The sequence below is a fragment of the Mesoplodon densirostris genome, chromosome 2 (genome assembly GCF_025265405.1).
Source record: "Mesoplodon densirostris isolate mMesDen1 chromosome 2, mMesDen1 primary haplotype, whole genome shotgun sequence".
Classification (NCBI taxonomy): Eukaryota; Metazoa; Chordata; class Mammalia; order Artiodactyla; family Ziphiidae; genus Mesoplodon; species Mesoplodon densirostris.
Window position 1 is genome coordinate 17,043,311 of NC_082662.1, and position 20,678 is coordinate 17,063,988.

At 35.9% G+C, this 20,678-nt stretch overlaps 1 protein-coding gene and 1 non-coding gene across 13 annotated transcripts in view; one reads left to right on the top strand and one right to left on the bottom strand.

The window, feature by feature from the left end:
* Window positions 1–20,678, bottom strand: part of EIF4G3 (eukaryotic translation initiation factor 4 gamma 3) — a 390,751-nt gene that overhangs the window by 71,577 nt on the left and 298,496 nt on the right. For 8 of the 12 annotated variants that reach the window (XM_060089107.1, XM_060089099.1, XM_060089106.1 and 5 more), the window contains 6 exons: window positions 19,187–19,433; window positions 16,502–16,635; window positions 14,659–14,778; window positions 14,175–14,285; window positions 8,912–9,082; window positions 242–439 (listed from right to left, as the gene is read on the bottom strand). In XM_060089107.1, coding sequence (XP_059945090.1) covers window positions 242–439; window positions 8,912–9,082; window positions 14,175–14,285; window positions 14,659–14,778; window positions 16,502–16,635; window positions 19,187–19,433 — 981 coding nt within the window. The remainder of the gene's footprint in view (window positions 1–241; window positions 440–8,911; window positions 9,083–14,174; window positions 14,286–14,658; window positions 14,779–16,501; window positions 16,636–19,186; window positions 19,434–20,678) is intronic. The other 4 variants (XM_060089108.1, XM_060089104.1, XM_060089102.1 and 1 more) reach the window with 1 other exon arrangement.
* On the top strand, window positions 5,329–5,401 carry TRNAR-CCU (transfer RNA arginine (anticodon CCU)). Its single transcript has one exon. It is a non-coding gene; the product is annotated as a tRNA-Arg (tRNA).

Sequence of the window (20,678 nt, forward strand, 5' to 3'; positions counted from 1 at the left end):
CTTCCTCACATTGCATGGGACCATATCATGCCTGTTTCAGTCTCATCTCCATATTCCCTCCAGACGTGAGTAGACATTTTAAAAAAGCAAGATTATTTTTATACAATGAGGATATTACATAAAGTACTAAAAATATATTCTCCCCTTTACTCTGCCCCATTAACACTCTGGGAAGAATGTGTAGTGAGGGGAGAATATACCTCTTGGAGATTTCTGGTTTTACTCCTTCCTCTCTTCTTACCGTTACTAGACATCGACACATGTTTGCGTAAGCCACAGAGAAACTGGGTTCGTCAATAGCCTTCTCAAAGACCAGGTCAATGACTCCTTTCAGCCGCTCCTCTGTGTCAACAGTAAGTCCTGACACTTGCTTCATCAGTTGGTTGAACATCTGTGGTGTCAATTTATTTAAGATACTTCGAACTTTTCTAAAAAGTTCCTAGAAGGACCACAAAAAAAGAAAAGACCATTATATTAACTGTGACAATATGATGCTTTCTATAAGGATTAATATCTTGTTTATAATTTATAAGTGTGATTTCCTAAATTATTAACAAAAATTGTGAACTAGTCATAGAAATAATTAAATCCATCTATTTTAACATCTAGTAAAAATTTACACCACCTCTTTTTCACTATGGATGAGAATTCAAGGAACTAGGTATGTTTTCCACTTCACTGGTGGGACTATAATTTGGTACATTTCCAAGGGCAATTTGGCAATGTGTACTGAAACTCTTAAAACTGTGAAGTGCCCTTTAAACCAGCAATTATACTTTCAGAAATTTATTCATATTTAAGGATAGGTTAAAAAAGGTTTAAGCCATCATAACTTCCATCAATTACCCTTTACAGCAAATAACTTATATGTCTTAAAATAGGAATTTGTCTACATTATGGTATAATACAAATCATGGTATAAAACAGTAGGCAGGAGTCTTTTAAAATGATGTTATAGAAACCCTCATCAAATCAGAAATAGAAGTGAACTTCCTTAACTAGAAAAAGGCCATGGATAACCCTACTTAATGGTGAAAGAATGAATGCTTTCCCCCTAAGAATGGGAACAAGGCAAAAATGTCTGTTCCCACCATTCCTATTCAAAATCTTACTGGAGGTCCTATTCAGTGGAATAATGCAAAGAAAAAGAACTACAGCCCATACAGATTGTAAAGGAAGAGATAAAACTCCCTATTCACAAATGATATGATTGTCTCTACAGAAAATCATAAGGCATATTATAGAGACACTAGAATTAATAAGTGAGTCTAGTAGGTTTGTAGAACACAAGTCAATATATAAAACTCAATTTTATTTTTATGTATTAGCAACAAACAACTAGAAATTACATTTTTAAAAAGTACAATCTATAACAGCACCAAAACCATGAAGTACTTAGATAAGAATTATCAAAATATTCATAGGAGTTGTGTGATGAAACGTACAAGTCACTGATGAAAGAAATCAAGGAGGACCAAAATACATAGAGATCTATATCATGTTCATGTATTAGAAGACTCATTATTGTTAAGTTGCCAGTTTTCTCTGAAGAGACCTACAGATTTAACACAACCAAAATAAAAATCCTAGTAGGGTTTTTTTTTGGGGGGGGGAGTAGAAATCAAGAAGCTGATTCTAGAATTTAAATGGAAAAACAAAAAACTAGAATAGCTTAACAATTTTGAAAAATAACAAAATGTGGAAGACTCCTACAACCTAATTTCAATATTTACTATATACATGAAACTACTATGCATAGACAGTGTGATACTGGCCAGAGGACAGACACAACAGGTCACTGGAACAGAATGAAAAGCCTAGAAACAGATTCATACATATGTGATGAATTGATTTTCAACAAAGGTACAAAGGAAATTCAATGGAGAAAGGATAGTCTTTTCAACAAATGGTGCTGGAACAACTGAATATCCATAAGCAAAAAAAAAAAAAAGAATCTTGATTCACACCTTGCATATAACACAAAAATTAACTAAAACTGGATCACAGACCAAAATGTGAAACCCAAAACTAAAAACTTGTAGAACAGAACACAGGACAAAGCTTTCTATTCTTGTATGCAAAGCACAATGTATGCATTTCTATTTTTGTATGCAAAAGCACAAAGTATGAATGAAAACACTGACAAATTGAGCATCATCTGAGTTAAAAACTTCTACTTGGCAAAAGACACTATTAAGAGAATGAAAAGACAAACCACAGACTGGGAGAAAATTTTTGCAAAATACACATTTGATAAAGGATTTATATGCAGAGTTAAAAAAAAAAAAAAACCTCTCAAAACTCAGTGATAAGACAGCACACCAACCAATGAAACAGGCCAAAAGATATAAACAAAATTTTACCAAAGAAGATAACACAAGTGGCAAAGAAGCACATGAAAAGATGTGCTTATTCAACATATTTGTCATTTGAGAAATGCAAATTAAAACTACAATGAGATATTATAACACATCCATTAGAATGGTTAAAATTTACAGAGCAGAAAATAGTAAGTGTTGGTGAAGACTGAATTATTGAAACTCTCATGCCTTGCCAGTAACATCCTGGAAAACAGTTTAGTATTTTCTAATAAACTTAAACCTATGTTTAGCACACAACTCACTGATTCCATAGCTAGGAATCTACCCCAAAGAAACAAAAACATATGTTCACACAACTCTTATATGTGAATGTTTATAGCAATTTTATTCATAACTGCTAAAACCTGGAAACTGTTTACCCTGTGAATGGATCCAGTAATAAAAAAGAATAACCTAATAATACACGTAATATTATGGATGAATATCAAATGCATATGCTGAGTAAAAGAAGCTTTTTTCCGAATGATTCCATTTAAATGACATTCTGGAAAAGGCAACATTATAGGGACAAACACATGGCTGACTGCCAGAGGTGAGCATGGGCGGGAGAGGATGAATACAAAGCAGTACATGAAAATTTCAGGGGGCTGATGGAATTGTTCTGTATCTTGATTGTGGTGGTAGTTATATGACTGTGTGTGTGTGTCAACAATTATAAAACTATACACAAAAAAGTAAATTTTACTAAATGTAAATCACACCTCAGTAAAAATATGAAGTTGTAAAAATCTATGAAATCATGATATAATAACCTGAAAAGGCCTATAAAATGTTTTGTTTGATCCCTATATATCTGAATACAAGGATTTTTAGAATATGTACCCCTATGTCAATAGTTTTCTCTAGGCAGAAGATAGTAAATACATTGAAAAAAAATTATACTATCAACTTTTTAAGCAATGAGTCAGTATCACTTTTATAAAGAAAAATTTTTTTCAAGTTTATTAGAGATGGGGGAGTCACTGCACTTCTCTAAATTGCCTATATCAATTGAGACAGTATCATTTAGGTCTAAATCTTTAATTTGTGCTTTACATAAAAACAAAATAAAATAAAAACAAAACCCAGCCTTCAGATCTTCAAATATATCAGAAGATAATTTAAGCTTATAAAAACAGGGTAATAAAAAGGTCATTTATTGAAGTAACGTACAGCAAGTGACCGACTACAGTTCGTAATACTCTGTTGCAGGACTTCCCTGGTGACAAAGTGCCTAAGAATCCACCTGCCAGCGCAGGGCACATGGGGTCGATCTCTGGTCCGGGAAGATCCCACATGCCACAAAGCAACTACACCTGTGCGCCACAACTACTGAGCCCACGTGCCACAACTACTGAAGCCTGCAGCCTAGAGCCCATGCTCTGCAACAAGAGAAGCCACCGCAATGAGGAACCTGTGCACTGCAATGAAGAGCAGCCACCGTTTGCTGCAACCAGAAAAAGCTCTCACACAGCAGTGAAGACCCATCACAGCCAAAAATAAATAAATTTATTTAAAAAAATACTGTGTTGCAAATATCCTATGATATGGCTTATATGTGGAATCTAAAAAAAAAGGTACAAATGAACTTATTTACAAAACAGAAACAGGGTCACAGATGTAGAAAACAAATTTATGGTTATCAGGGGGGAAGGGGAGGGAGGGATAAATTGGGAGATTGGGATTAACATATACACAGTATTATATATAAAACAGATAACTAATAAGGAACTACTGTACAGCACAGGGAACTCTACTTAATACTCTGTAATGACCTATATGGAAAAAGAATCTAAAAAAGAGTGGATATACGTATACATATAACCGATTCACTTTGCTGTACACCTGAAACTAACACAACATTGTAAATCACCTATACTCCAATAAAAATTAAAAAAACAAGAAAAGGGGCTTCCCTGGTGGCGCAGTGGTTGAGAGTCCGCCTGCCGATGCAGGGGACGCGGGTTCGTGCCCCGATCCCGGAAGATCCCACATGCCGCGGAGCGGCTGGGCCCGCGAGCCATGGCCGCGGAGCCTGTGCTCCGCAATGGGAGAGGCCACAGCAGTGAGAGGCCCGCGTACAGCAAAAAAAAAAAAAAAAAAAAAAAAAAAAAACAAGAAAAAAATAATACTGTGCTGCATATTTGAAAAGTTCTTATCACAAGAAAAAAAATGTTGTAATTCTGCATGATGATGCATGTTAATTAGACTAATTGTGGTGATCATTTTGCAATATTTATACAAATATTGAATCATCATGTTGTACACCTGAAACTAATATAATGTTCTATGTCAATTTATACCTCAATTAAAAAAAGAAGGAAATCTCCAGCATCAAAAAACAACAGGGCTTCCCTGGTGGCACAGTGGTTGAGAGTCCGCCTGCCGATGCAGGGGACACGGGTTCATGCCCCGGTCTGGGAGGATCCCACATGCCGCGGAGCGCCTGGGCCCGTGAGCCATGGCCGCTGGGCCTGCGCGTCCTGAGCCTGTGCTCTGCAGCGGGAGGGGCCACAGCGGTGAGAGGCCCGCGTACCGCAAAAAAAAAAAAAAAAAAAATTGACTGAAAATCATTTATTCATTATAACTGAATATCTATTTGATGCTCTCAAAATTCTTTATTAAGTACAAATGAAGCATAAGGCACAGTAATCAAAACCATTAAAATTTAGCTGCAAAGACAAGAAAGTTACAAGAGAAATGATAGAGCAAAGCACGAAATTGATTAGAAGCCAGAGAAGTGAGTCATTTAGGTACAAGAGAGGTCAGAGGCAATGGGTTAGTCAGGAAATACCTTTAGAAGGAAATGAGAATAGGGCCAGATTATGAAGGGCAGAAAAAGCTGGCTAAATGAAAAAAAGGGGGAGAAGACATTTTAGGAAGGGGAAAATATTTTAGGAAGGAATTGTTACTGAGGCTCTTCTATTTCAGGAATAGAAAACAAGGAAAGATCAGAGGACTAGGGACTTCCCTGCTGGTGCAGTGGTTAAGACTCTGTGCTCCTAACGCAGGGGCCCCAGGTTCGATCCCTGGTCAGGGAACTAGATCCCACATGCATGCTGCAACTAAGAGTTTGCATGCCACAACTAAGGAGCCCGACTGCCACAACTAAGACCCAGCACAACCAAATAAATAATAAGTAAATAAATATTTTAAAAAACCAAAACATATCAGAGGACTAGTGTGCACTAGTTGGGAGAGAAAATGATAGGACTTAAATGATAGATTAAAAGCTAGAGTGAAGAGATAAAAATCAGCCTCTCAGGTACATGAGTCAGGCAGCAGCAGTGGGAATACTATATCAAGAGAAGAAAGATGAAGCAGGGAACCCCAGCAGTGGAACCACAACAGCAGTGTATGTATGTGGAAGTAGTCTAGACACGTCATTAGCAATGATTTCCTAGAAATGTTTCAAGGAAAAGATTAAATCTTATGATACAGGAAAAATAAGGGCATTGGTGGTCATCCATAATGTTGTTATAAATACAGTGGTAGGAACAAAAGTCAGGGTGAATGAGTTTTCTGGAAGTGGAGGCAACAATAAAACTGTTGTTTTGACAAAAGGGAAGAAATAGAATAACAGGTAGCAGGAGCAACAGGTCAACATGGGGTATACCTGTGCAGAGGAGAAGAATAAAAACACAAGAAAGAGAGGGAATGAAGCAAAGATGTTCTGTATTAAGAAGAAAAAGTGTCAAGAAAAAGGAGGTTGTATTGGCCCTGAAAAAGAAGTCTATTAATCCTGCACTGTATTTGCTTTATCTATTCACTGAAGAAAACTTAGCTAATTAATGACATCTCAAAGTCAGTATAATTATTCTTCTGTTTCTGAAATTAATAATGGAGAGAACTTGGTCAGAATAGCCATCACTAAAAAGTCTACAAGTAACAAATGCTGGAGAGGGTGTGGAGAAAAGGGAACCCTCCTACACTGTTGCTGGGAATGTAAACTGGTACAGCCACTATGGAGAACAGTATGGAGGTTCCTTAAAATACTAAAAACAGAATAGCCTTATGATCCAGCAATTCCACTCCTGGGCATATATCCAGACAAAACTATAATTGGAAAAGATACATGCACCCCCAATGTTCATAGCAGCATTATTTACAATAGCCAAGATATGGAAACAACCTAAATGTCCATCGACAGATGAATGGATAAAGAAGATGTGATATATATATATATATCTATATATAGATATATATATATATGATGGAATACTACTCAGCCATAAAAAAGAATGAAATAATGTCATTTGCAGCAACATGGATGGACCTAGAGATTATCATACTAAGTGAAGTAAGTCAGAAAGAGAAAGACAAATGCCATATGATATCACTTATATGATGTAGAATCTAAAATATGACACAAATGCACTTATCTACAAAACAGAAACAGACTCACAGACATAGAAAACAAATTTATGGTTACAAAAGGGGAAAGGGGGTGGGGGAGGGATAAATTAGAGTTTGGAATTAGCAGATACACACTACTACATATAAAATAGATAAACCACAAGGTCCTACTGTATAGCACAGGGAACTATATTCAATATCCTATAATAAACCATAATGGAAAAGAATATGAAAAAGAATATACGTATGATATACATATACACACACATATCTGAGTCATTTTGCTGTATACTAGAAACTAACACAACATTGTAAATCAACTATACTTCAATAAAAATTTTTTTAAAAAATCATGGGGAGAATTCTGTTACAGAGTAAAGAGGCAGATTACAAATCACAACAAACGGACTATTCGGTAACTACAACACTGTAACAATCTCTTAAAGCTTGTTTCTTCTAGGAAGAAGAAAAAAGAGACAGTATCTATTCCTTCCTTCATAGGTGTTGTAAGAATCTAATGAAATACGGCACTAATACAAGTGCCTTAAATACTAAAACAAGATCTTTTCATCTTCAATGATAAAGATTTAGCAGGAATTTTAACTATCTTTGTAAACCTTTTAGGTCCCTATTCATTAAGTAATTCTCAGAGGGACTGGAGGGAGGGATGTAGAAGATGCTTTTAAAAAAAAAAAAAAGGTTGAGATACATTGAGAAGAAATGGAGGAAAGAGTAGGTACTTGATTTTAGTGAGTCTGGAGAAGGATGTACTTAGGGACAAATGTCTGGGGCAACTGCTAGAAAGATGAACAAAGGCAAGCAGCCAATTAAGGTTGGACAACATGGCTTTGTGTTGGATCAGTTCATCTTGGTCCTGACTTTGTATGAACAACTTTGCTGGTTAGCATATTGTTTAACAAGTATTTATTGAGTATCTACTATGTATGAGGCTCTGTGTGTGCTCAATCAAAATCGGGATTTGTAAGGCACATCTCTTTCCCAGGAACAGTATCACACTAAGTACGTAACTGGGCTCCAGGAACCTGCCACGTGCTTTATACTGCTTCATTTAATCTTCACAATGCCCTATGAGATACATTATATTAGCATCTTAATTAGTATCTTAATTAGTATCAAAACATCCAGGGGCTTCCCTGGTGGCGCAGTGGTTGAGAGTCCGCCTGCCGATGCAGGGGATACGGGTTCGTGCCCCAGTCCGGGAGGATCCCACATGCCGCGGAGAGGCTGGGCCCGTGAGCCATGGCCGCTGAGCCTGCGCGTCCGGAGCCTGTGCCCCGCAATGGGAGAGGCCACAACAGTGAGAGGCCCGCGTACCGTAAAAATAAAAATAAAATTAAATTAAAAAAACATCCAAAGGATATAACAGAGGTAACCCAGGGATAGGAACTGGCATTGTGCATACAGCAAAAGACGAATAGAGACTTTGTATAATTTGACACACAAAAATAATTTTGTGTGGATTAAAGGAATTCATTTAATTTACTCTAAGGAGTTCTGAGGGCAGGATATGTACAGAAAGATGCACAGACTTTAATTTTATTACAAAGGACTATGAAGAAGATGGGTTTCTAAATTCTAACTTATTAGAAATGAAACATAAAGCAATATACTAACTAGACTAGCACAGGGTAATGACTGAGAATCTAAAAACACATTTTTAAGAAAAGCAAATATTGATCTAAACCTGAATGACAGAATTCTATGATATATGAGCCCTCTAAATATAGTGTCCGTTTTGAAAAGCACACAGAATGCAATTTCAAGAGAAAACAGTAGGTGGCTGGCATCTATGATAGCTTTTAGAATAATGCTTGTAATATGAAAAAAATCAGAAAAAATCTTAAACTAAAATCTCTACATATAATAACAGGGCAAAAAGACAAATTAAAACAATATCATTATAGGGGCCTCCCTGGTGGCGCAGTGGTTGAGAGTCCGCCTGCCGATGCAGGGGATACGGGTTCGTGCCCCGGTCTGGGGGGATCCCATATGCCGCGGAGCGGCTGGGCCCGTGAGCCATGGACGCTGGGCCTGCGCGTCCGGAGCCTGTGCTCCGCAACGGGAGAGGCCACAACAGTGAGAGGCCCGCATACCGCAAAAAGAAAAAAAAAAACAAAAAAAAAACAATATCATTATAATTCCAAAACAGTGTTAGAGTGTGCTTCTGTTCTCACCTGGGTTTTAATGTTTTCAGGATCCTCAGCTTGGCTGTCTCGTTTTTGGCTGGGCTTCCAGGCGTTCTCTGCCTTTTTCAGGTGCACGTCTTCTTTTACAGAGACTGTGATGATCTTTCTGGGTTCTCTTCGTTGTCCAGGTTGAGATCTCCGTGGTCCAACATTCAACAACTAGGACAAGAATATTTTTTATAATATCGACACAGAGTACTTAAAATTTACTGTCTCTGCTGTGCTGCTCAAGTCAGGACTGATGAACACACCAAACACTTCTGGATGCAAAGATGGGTACTAGGTATTCAATTTAGATGTGATCTTTTTTTTGGAGGGGTATGTCTTAGAACACCATCACTGTAATTTATACCACCACTACAATTTTTGACCATGAAATCCTAAATGAGATAACTAAAGTGATGGAAAATTATGTTTGATAAAGCTGTTATTCCTAACAAAAAAGATTACCCTTAACTGAAGCATCTTTTTTTTTTTTTAACTAGTTATGTGACTTGGGACTGGTCACTTGAACAATTACAAAAATTCACAGGCAGAAATCATCACAGTTACAAATCTGCTTCAAAAACTGGGCCTCTAAACTTCATGTGAAATGCAAATACACCCTTACCATGAAAATTATCTACAGCATAGACACCCAGCCTGACTGCAGATCTTAATGGATCCCTCAAAGTTTGCTGGGTCAGAAATACTAACACAAGTCTTCCTTCTATTATTAATGAAATCCAACTAAATTGCTCTCTGAAAAAAATGTCTTCCTTTCTTTGTCAGCTCTTTGTTCCTTCTAGAGTCCCACTATACTCATTCTGTTAAAACCAATATATGCTAGCATGTCATGCCGGTCATCAAATTAAAAATTGTTACTGTAAGAGCAATGGTAAGTTAAAAGTTATATTCTGTGTATTAAAATATTCATAATAGTTGCTACTCTAAATGCTTGGAAATACTTTTTCACGATTAAATATTTGGGTTGATAATAAGTTCTGCTCCTCCCAGGTCTGTAGCATATTGACAGCCTTTACTTTCTCTAACATGTCCTTCTCTAAACGATGAGTAAATATTGCAATTAGGTTTCAAGAGGAAAGAAAAAAAAAACTTCACACAAGACATATAGACCAGAACCATATCTCACTTAATGTCCCAACACTACCCTTTAAGTAGAAATTTAAAGGTCATGCTTTATATATAAAGACACATTCTAAGAGACAGGGTCTGAGGCCTTTGATAAGCTTCTGACTTATCTCAGAATTAATTATTCCCTTACCCTTTACCATCTGCCCTAATTAGAAATAGCAGTATCAAGGATGTATCAGGATCAAAACTTAGAATTTCTGGACAATACACAGCAATCTTGTCAAATACATCCAGCTAAAGACTTGGTACTGATGATATGAGCTTAAGACTATTTCATAAACATGAAAAAGCTGAGGTCAAATAAACCCAGAGGTACCACGCATGGTGTAACTGAGAGAGAACTAAAGAGGATCATCATACTAGAAAAGTACCAACAGGGAACAGCTGCTAAACCAGACAGTACTGAAACCTTGATATGGTAGCTCAGGCAAAAGAATTCTGTTAAGAAAAGGTAGTAAACCATGTATTTTCTGGTTCTTATAACTCAGGATATATTCTAGTGTTAATTCATGTGGGTTGCTATCTTTTTCAATGTTTGGATAAAATTCAAAGATCACAAGACATTTAATCAATGCATCTGCACATAAAAATTTGTCAAGAACAAAGACTGGTGGGTGTAATAAAAGGTAATTATGTCAAAATCATGTAAGAGCCATAGTATAATCTGTGGATATAATTTTAATCATGTTTGAATAAAGTTAGAAAACGTCCACTTCCAAAAAAATACTGCAAACACCAATGAATGTTTGAGATTTCTAAAAAGTAAATATGATTTACACTACAACTCTTTACCTGCACCAAGACAGGTAATATGAGTAATATGAGTGAATTTCAAATGAGCAGCATAGAGATGTGAGAAATATTACTAAACAGATAACAACAGTGTTTCAAAGGAAAAAAAAGTTTTGAAAAGATAATATAAACTGTTAGTCTAGGATTAAAAAACTGAAATTATAATCCATGTGCAACCTTCCAAGATAAATTTAACTTTATCTGCATCTCTGGATAAAACTAAGATAGATACTGTTCACAAATATTTACCTAAGTATACTGAGTCCTCAACAGATTACTATTCTTATAAATGCTTAACATCCTTGATTAATTAATCTCTAACATTCTTATGTTTATACTCTGAGAATGTTTACACTCTGAGAATGATTCACTGTCTGGTGAAGTGGACAAAACAGGCAGATTAGAAGACAAAAGAATTGTGGACTCTTGAATACAATTCTGCTACTTATGAGCAAAGTTACTGTGAGCAAGTCTCAACTTTGTTGAACTTAAACTTTCTCACATATTAAATGCTTATCTTACCTACAGGTTATTACGAGGATCACAGGATACAATAAGGCATGTAAAAGGACCTTAAAAACTAGGTACAATATCAGGTATTATCATCAATAGCAAAGGAAAAATAGAAACTTTTAAAAAAGTGATATATAGACTGGTATAATTACCTTTAAACATTTCGTGTCCTTTGTGTGTGTGTGAAAAACTTAATATAAATTGCCAGATTTACAGTATCTTTCAAAAGTTGCACCATATGTAATGAATGACTTATTTACTAAATACAAACAAAATCTAGGATCCTGTGCTGAGGGCTATGGAATATATACAAAGAAATAAAGCCTGTTTTCTTTGCTTGAAGGACAATCCTGACTGATGACTAGAAGAGGAACTTTGAGGTATAATGTGTGCAGGGTCCACAAATGTCAAAACTAAAATGAAGTGTCAAAATTTGAGGCTAACTAGTGAGCCACAACTTTTTTCAGGTGAGCTAAAAAATTTAAAATTTTTTACCCATTCTTTTTCTTAAATGTATTAAATAAGAAACTATACACATCTCTGCTGTAGAATTTAATATACATTGCTCCTATCTCACTCAGAGACTATAAACTCAAACTCTTCTGCTTACCTGGATAACCAAAGAAAATAGGACCAATATTCATTCTAGCATTTTTTAAAGAGAGATAACCAAGGGTCCCTTTAAGAGAGAGGGAAGGATGATATGAGCTTAGGAAACCTCTTTGCACCTAGGATTTTTATAACAGCTCAGTGAATCTCAAAGTTAGTTAAAATGAACATGAGTTACTAGTCTAGGTCCACAGCCCCTTTCTCAATACATTTCTTCTGGGACACTTTCTGTGATGTCTGCCAACAGATTACTATTAAAATTAACACCACAATAGCCAAGTGATTTGATTTTTAAAAAACTAGAGGGATGATACTGCCTGGGTGCTTCCAACAGATATACACTTAACTGCCCATCAAAAGACCTACCTTTATGTTTAAAAATTGCATGTAACTGTATATGACGCTAAAACAATTGCTACACATTAAAAATATTTTATAACAAGTCTGCTGCAGGAAAGTTTATACCAGGAGTCCTGGAAAATTAAGCTATTCTAAGAAGCATACCTAGTAGATATTAACATCTTTGCATGGTAATTATTTATAAGCCAATTTGGAAGCTGTATGGAACCAGAAACTATGAAGAGCAGGGCTGCTGGTTTTTTCCAAGCAGCATTATTGATTGTTCCTTTATATTATATATAATATAAAGGATATGTATAATACATATCCTTTAAAATTCCTATCTTTATCTTCACCAATATACCAAGGTAAGATGGACAAATTACATGGGGAATGTTTGTCTGCTATGGGAGATGTTGGAAGAATAATTACTTGCATTAAGACTTAACATATTAATATTACCCTGATTAATCAAAATAATTCCACTTAAAAATTAGCTTGTGGCACATGACAAAGCTATGCAAAGAAAGTGAATTAAACAAAGCACATTTTTTTGGAGACACTACAAATTATTGATAATGGCTCATTTCCTGTCACATTACTTTGCACCAAATAACCCATTTATCTGATATATGCAGGCACATAAATTATTGGGCAAACATATATTGTGATAGTTACTTTTAAAACTCCTTTTCTAATTTCAGTATTTTCAGAGAGATATAGTTATTCTTAATTCATAGTATTTCCTTTATGCTATACCTGATTATTAGACAATAGCAAGCTGAAAATGAAAAGTGACAGTATACACGGGAAGAGGAGATGCCGGAATTCATATCTTCTGTGACTAACATATGAACAAAATTGAGCAACATGATAACCACAGATATTAACCAGGGAATAATCAAAATGGCATCAACATTATTTCAAATGTTTGGCAAAACAAAGATATAAAGCAAAACCAAAACTAAAACAAACGTTAGCAAATATAAATTTAACCCACCAACAAGGGAAATAATGCTGAAAAACAAGGTATAAAATGGTTTCTAGAAAGCTGCTTTCTAAGACTCTCTAGTGTGGAAATTCAAAAATTTAGAGAAAATTTTAATTTGGTATTTAGAGAAATAAGATAAACATTAAATTTCAAACCTGTGTGAGAACAGAATATTATACACACAGAGGTCTTTAAGATGGTGATGCTCAATAAAAAGTATGCTTCAAATTAAGATTTTCTGTAGGTTTTACTGTATAAAGCCTCCAACACGGTGTAGACCTTCAAGTATTTTCAATCAGTGTTTGGCTGCAGGCAAATAATTCAAATGTCTACCAAGTGTCATTTGTTTTCAGACAGTGTAGTCTTATTTCAAAGCAGGTTTCAAAAGTTGCCATTCCCGAAATAAAAAGGTGATGGGGAAATAAAAAATGTCACCTTATATAAAAATATTTTTACAAACATAAAATAAAGTAGTATAAACAGGGTGATCCACAAATGTACATCAAACCCCAAGCTCCTTCAGAACTTCAGATTAAGTGTTCTCTATGCCATTCCAACTTAGGAAAAAGAGGTATTCACATCACTGGCAACTTTACCCCATGCTTTCTGTAAGTCTACAAAGCATGGAGTAGGCAGAGCCTGCCAAATTCTGCACAGTGCAGTGCCCCAGCATAACTCCATCGGTGATGCCACTTCCACCGCTGAATAGCCTGCCAATGGGGGTGTAAAGGCAATGTGCAGTTTACCAACTGCACTCTTTTGTACACATCATTTTTTCATATTTTGACTTCACAACCTACAGTAAATGAGAAGAGCAAAACAGAAAATATAACACCACAGACTACTGGTTTTTTTTTTAAAGATTCAGCACACCCTTAGAGGCAGGCTCTTCAGGGTTGGGTGAGACATCTCCAGTGGAGTGCAAGTTAGGGCTTTGCTCTGTTCCAGAATTGGCAATCCATGCCTGCTCTGCACTTTGCAAATCTGTAGAAACAAAGACAAAGAAATGACCATTAGCTGAATGTCATCAGAGACACCTCAAGACAGAACAGGAATCCTATTCAAGGTTGGCTCTATTTTTAACCCATTTGCAGGTCTTTTCAACTGCAAAAATATGAAAAAAAAAAATCGAGACCAAATTAATGCAGACCCGCTTCTTTCAAGTAAAAACGACTCAAGTGTACTCTTTATTTGTTTTAATATTAGTATGGAAAGGATAGTCTTCGCCTCTTTTACTTCTTCTTCTTGGTTAGAAGAATCGAGGAATAAAAGCTGCTTGCTCTCTTGCCGTCAGACAAGATGACACGAAGTCTACAACAGTTTCTAACTAACTGGGTTGTAGGGAACTTGCACTTACAGGTACACCTCTTCCACCAGGGGCTTGCCTTCCAAAATCTGCAAAGGCTGGAGTAAAGTCTGGTCCTCGAGGTAAAATCCGAGGATCCAGAGTTCGCATTGGCAATTTGGGTTGGTTGATCTGCACAAAGAAACAAAGGAAAGCTTAACACAAGTTCCAGAGCATTCAGTGCCACGAAGATAAAAACTTAGACTGAAAAGTTATGTCAGCTGAAAAGACAAGCACTGGCTTTTTGAGCCAGTGGGAGTCCGAACTGAATCCTGATAGATTCTCCAGGGCTAGCCACAGAGCCCTTGGTCAACAATGGTTTTTTGGTTCCTTGGGAATGATTAGGCCTACAATTCCCAAGGGGAGGCTAGACAATCAGTGGATTGGTTCACTAGACACTTAGGACCAGTAGAATGGCACAAGACAAGCTATTTTGAGAACTTATGAACTAGGGCCAAAGTTTGGAATCTTTTTCCAGGATCATCAAAGCACTTGCCTCTAAGAAACCTGATATTGCTCCTTTTGGTTTTGATGCTGTTGACTTATGGTTAGTAAAGGATGTATTCTGAGGGGACAACAAATCTCAAAAGGAGATAAGTTTCACATATGATGACTCATTTAATTTTCTTTCTTTTTTTCTTTTTTTTGGTTGTGCTGTGCCCATTGCGGGATCTTAGTTCCCTGACCAGGGATTGAACCTGGGCCCTGGCAGTGAAAGTGCCGAGTCCTAACCACTGGACTGCCAGGGAATTCCCTATGATGACTCAGTTAAAATCTCACTTTGTCTGCCATGTTAATCGGAGCTATCTGGCTTTGTATAGGCATAAAATGTGACTATAGACTCAGCAAAGCTAAGTAGCTCAGTGAGAAATCAACTCATGGTTGGCCAAAGTCAGAAACAGATAAAGCAGGAAGACAGGAAGGAATATCTTCTAAGATGATAATCTAATTCAGTGGGAATAACAAAACTTGCCCTCTGAGGTATTGAAGTAGTTTCAAATTAGTACCACCAATCATTCAACTGTCCTCATGTTAGTACCTAACAGAGAGGACTCAGCAAGAGAAATAAAAAGATCTGTTGCTATAACAGAATAAAATAATATAAATAAGGTCTGGAAAGGCAGCTGCTGGAAATCCCAATAAGAACTGGATCTCATTCTGTAACAAAGTTACCGTCTACACTTTAATTAGGGATTAACAGTTCCTCTATAAAATGAGAGCTTAGTCACCAGAACTGGTTCATCATTGATTTACATGAAATTATTTGGGCAGATATACACCTGACTTTACATTTTTTAATTTAATAAACAGATGAAATAAACACTGACTGGACTAATTTTCTGTATGCACCATTAAGAACAGATGTAAAGCGAAAGGGTGCCTATTTATTTGCACAGGTTAAAGACTAATCCTCCTATTAAGTATCTCTTAGGGAAATATTGAGTTATACACTATTTGAATTACGTTAACTCCCACTTAAGTTTGATCTGCCAAATACTTTCCTAGGTTTCTGACCTAACCTTAATACCATTCTAATTCCCTATTGAGGCTTTAGAACAGTGGGGAAAGATAGGTATATTAGCCCAACACACACGGTTTCTACCACATCACTAGGAAACAGCCATAATAAGCTGACAATAAATTTTAAAACTTTACCCCTCAAATATGAGACAAACCCCACAGTTACTGTAATCTATAATAAACCCAAAACCCAACAATGCTTAATTAAACATTTAATTCAAATGCCATTTGGTCTAACAATTTCTAAGAATTGCTCACACTTCACATATTTGCACTGATAGTTAAAAACAGTTCCCACCAAAAAGACATAGCTTTCTCTGAGTGCTCAGCTTACCTTGTCAAGAACCACATCACTGATGGGAGGCAGGCCCTCTGGTTTCTGAATACATGCTGGCATGAACTGGAAATCCAGCAAAAACTCCCTGTTATACTGCTTCTTGCCTTCAGTATCAGCAGGCTTCCAGGATTCTAAAAAGAGGAATGCAGGCAGACAACTGTCTATAAGGTCATTATATGTATATCCAGTAAGAGTATAAGCTGATTGCAATATTTTACTTTATCTCATCAGATACAAACAAAGCCACCAAGGAAACACCGAGCTTCAGTCGGAAAATGTCATATAAAGATTCAAACTGTTATTTGTTCTTTTATCCCCTTCTGGATACCTTTGAATAGTAAAGTAATCTGAAGTAAGGTGCTATAGGAACCATTTCATTTATACATTAAGCAGCCTTTGGTCAGGGACATATAATAATCCTCATTAAATAAACTACCAAGCCTTTTTTTAAAATACAATTTTTAAAGGTTATACTCCATTTGCAGTTATTACAAAATATTGGCTCTATTCCTCATGTTGTACAATATATCCTGTAGCCTATCTTACACCTAGTAGTTTGTACATAATAATACTCTTGGTTTCCTGGAAAAGAAGGATACTTTGTATGTTCACTTGGAAATGTTACTTTGGAGGGGAAAAAAAAAGGTAAAAGGATGTAAAACACAAAAGCAAATAACTTATTAAAGATTCTGAAAGGTCTAAGCAGTCTATAGACTATTTTCCCTGATTACAGTTTAATCTGAAGAAAACAAAATAATGTACTTGCTTACTGAGCCGACTAGACTGGAAAAGCACATATCTTTGTCCAAAAATCTTGTCACTAAACATATTCTTAGCTAATATTTTTAATATGAATTTTAAATTAGTTCTTTGCCACAGCACTTACTTTGCTACTATTACTATTGTTTCAGCTATCATTACTCACAATCCTACTATCATTATATAAAGTTGAAGAATTTCTTGAAATTTTTATTGGATAATAAAAGCAAGTCACAGTTTTTTCTTTTAATTAACAAAACACTCATCAAAATCAGGCCCCAGATCACTTAATGACAGGACACTGGATCCTTCTTTATATTAGTGGTTCCTAATATACAGGTCATAGACTCACTGATGGTCTGTGAGAATTTTACAGATATTTTATTACCATATTATATTTATTAAAATATATACAGTTTATTAGGATCTAAATTTTAAATTGCCCTTTTCCTTAATTACTGCTAGTGTATATTATTGGGGCAAAGGGCAGTTAGTTGATCAATATAGTTAGGGTCTATAGTTGTGCACTTTTTCCTTGCCAAACTAAAGGATAAAAATATAATTTATACAGTCCTAAAAATGACAATAGTACTTCAATCCCTGAACAAGGATTGGTGGTAGCCCAAGTGCTTGGCAGTATAAGCCTGGATCTTTAGAAGAAGTGTCAGTTTATTGAGCTTTAAGTGTCAGTATATTGAGCTTTAAAACTTTACCACTCAAATCTGAGCCAAACCCCACAATTACTGTAATCTATAATAAACCCAAAACCCAACAATGCTTAATTTAAACATTTAATTCAAATGCCATTTGGTCTAACAATTTCTAAGAATTGCTTAGAAATTTAAACAAAATTTACAATAGCCTAACCTTACAATTTCATAAAGCCCATTAGGAGTACAGTTCACTGGTAGTGTTTTCACTAAATATAAGTGATCAGTATATTAAGGTGGGATCGATCAATGGCTTTCAAACATTTTTGACTACAACTCACAGTAAGAAATATAGTGATTTCATGACTCTGAGCAAACACACACATATAAATGAAATTAAAAGCTTAAAAAAACAATACTTCCCTTAGCGCATGTAATACACTGACAATTTTTATTGTATTCTTCTTTTTAAAAAATGTTGGTTATAACTCATTTAATTAATTTCACAACCTATTAAATGGGTTAAAACCAGAAGTTTGAAAAACACTGGTCGAGATTATTTCTGAGGCCTGATATTTTACATTCAAACACTACCTCATGCAGACGTCACTTTAGATTTGGCAGCTAAGAAAAACTTTTCACCTAACCCAAATTTTCTACCTTTCCCTACATGTCCACACCAAATATCCATAAATCTCAAAGTCAACCATGGTTTATATAGTATTAGGACAGAGGTTTAGTGTATTTGACGGTGTCTAAAGGTGAAAGATCCTCTAGGGTTTATCACATATTTCACAGGGCACCTCCCGCACCACAGGTGCTTAATAACTTAGTCATACTGCTTCCAACTGCCTCCTGGAGTTCAGCTCTACAGAGTGAGTTCTATCAACAAACTAAGTTCAAGGTTTGTGAAATGATAAGTACACTATCTCAAGGAACATGGCCATCATATCTGAAATATCTCTTTCAATTAAAATGAAATTAAATTTCTCTTGTCGAATTCTACCAACCTAGCACTGATTTCCTTTGCCAGCTGCTCCTCCAATGCCAGTGAAAGCAGAATACCAGCATCAGATATCACTTCCGCCAACATAGGACTCTGGATTTGCTAGCTACTAGCGCCCGCCTGCTGATCTATTCTGTAAATATTACATTGTGATGAGCCTCTTCCTTCCACCCAATATTTCTTCATAAGGAGGCAACATTTCTCTAAGTTGCAGTAGAGTGAAGGAGAGAAGGAAAGACATACACAGGAAGACAGGGATAAACTTACCTGATTTAAATGGGAATGTGACCCCTTCACCAGAACTATCAGTGAAGCCTGAATTAGCATCTATTCCTTCACCCTCGGAAACACTCTCAGCACCATTACGTACAGGCTCAGCTTCTTCTCCATTTTCTTCCACAGTTTTCACATTTTGTAGGTCAGAGGGGTCTCTTTCAGGATGAAACCCTTGGCTCATTTTATCCTGTTCAGATTCAAGTACTTTGTCACCTGAAAGCTCCTCTTCTGCTTTAGGCTAAAGCATAAGTGAACACAGAGGTTATATTCTTTTCACTGTGTGTAAATACACAGGAAGACCCACACTTATCCCCTCAAAAAGCATAGGAAAACATGTCACTCAAGATAAGGATGTCTGTGTTCAGCATATGGTACTAAAATGGTAAGTTTATTTAAAAAACACTTTTCTCATTTCATGTCCTGGGATAAAGCAGACAATTCAAATGGCTACTGAAATGCTTTAACATGACTAATGAAATCTAAATATATCGAAGGTTAAAAAGGAAAGAACTGTTAATCCTTGGAACTTGATGGACATGAAAGAGTTCTAGTCAGAATCTATATCAAGCACTATTACCCTTGCCACTAAAACTCAGCAAATATAAAAAGAAACACACTAGAGGGTATTTTTTGGCTGTCCTCTGGCCGTGAAATAGAGTTCAATGAATAGTTTAAAGTATGTTAAGTCCCACAAAGCTGACCATCGCTCACATTTAACAAGGAGGACACTTGTTAGTTAAAATCTATTTTGTTTATTGGTTCTTAGAATTCTCTGAGATTGTGACCTTGTTCAAATTATACGTGGAAAAATGCTTGGAATATATTCCTCCAGGGAGAAATCTGGGTTCCAGTGCATCCTATTTTTAAAAGGCAAAATAGAATTAAAGTTATTCACCAGATTACTTTTGACCATCTCAGTTTCAGATCCAAAAAAAAAAAAAGTAATTCTTAAGGGCCATATCAGCCCTCAAAACTCTCTGAGGCAAAGGTCTCAATGAACTTTAAGTCTTTCTTTTTCAAAGGGAAGCACGCTGAAAACAATCCTTTGGAAGAAGCTCTCAGAGGAAACAGCAATTTACCACAAATTCCAGTGGATAAATTCACACTAGGAGAGCCAAATTAGAGGCTCTATTGAATTGGCTGAACAAAAGGATGTCATATACACCAGGAAGTAGTGACCCCAACTGATTTATGAAAAAAAAAATTTTTAATTAAAGAGTTACAAACCCTACTTTGTTATTAAGTATTTTAACAGATATGATACTAATAAATTTTCTTCTACTAAAATCAGATCATGGGGAAAAGACACTAAATTTTAAAATGTTATCAATAGAAACAGATGATTTTTAGGCCTTGTTTCTAAAATGGAAATAAAAAGTTCATGCAAATACACTCCCTTCTCTCTCTCTCTCTCTCTCCCTTGTTCTTCCAACAGGAAGAGCACAGAAACCATCAAAAGAAAGACAGACATAAAAATTCCAAG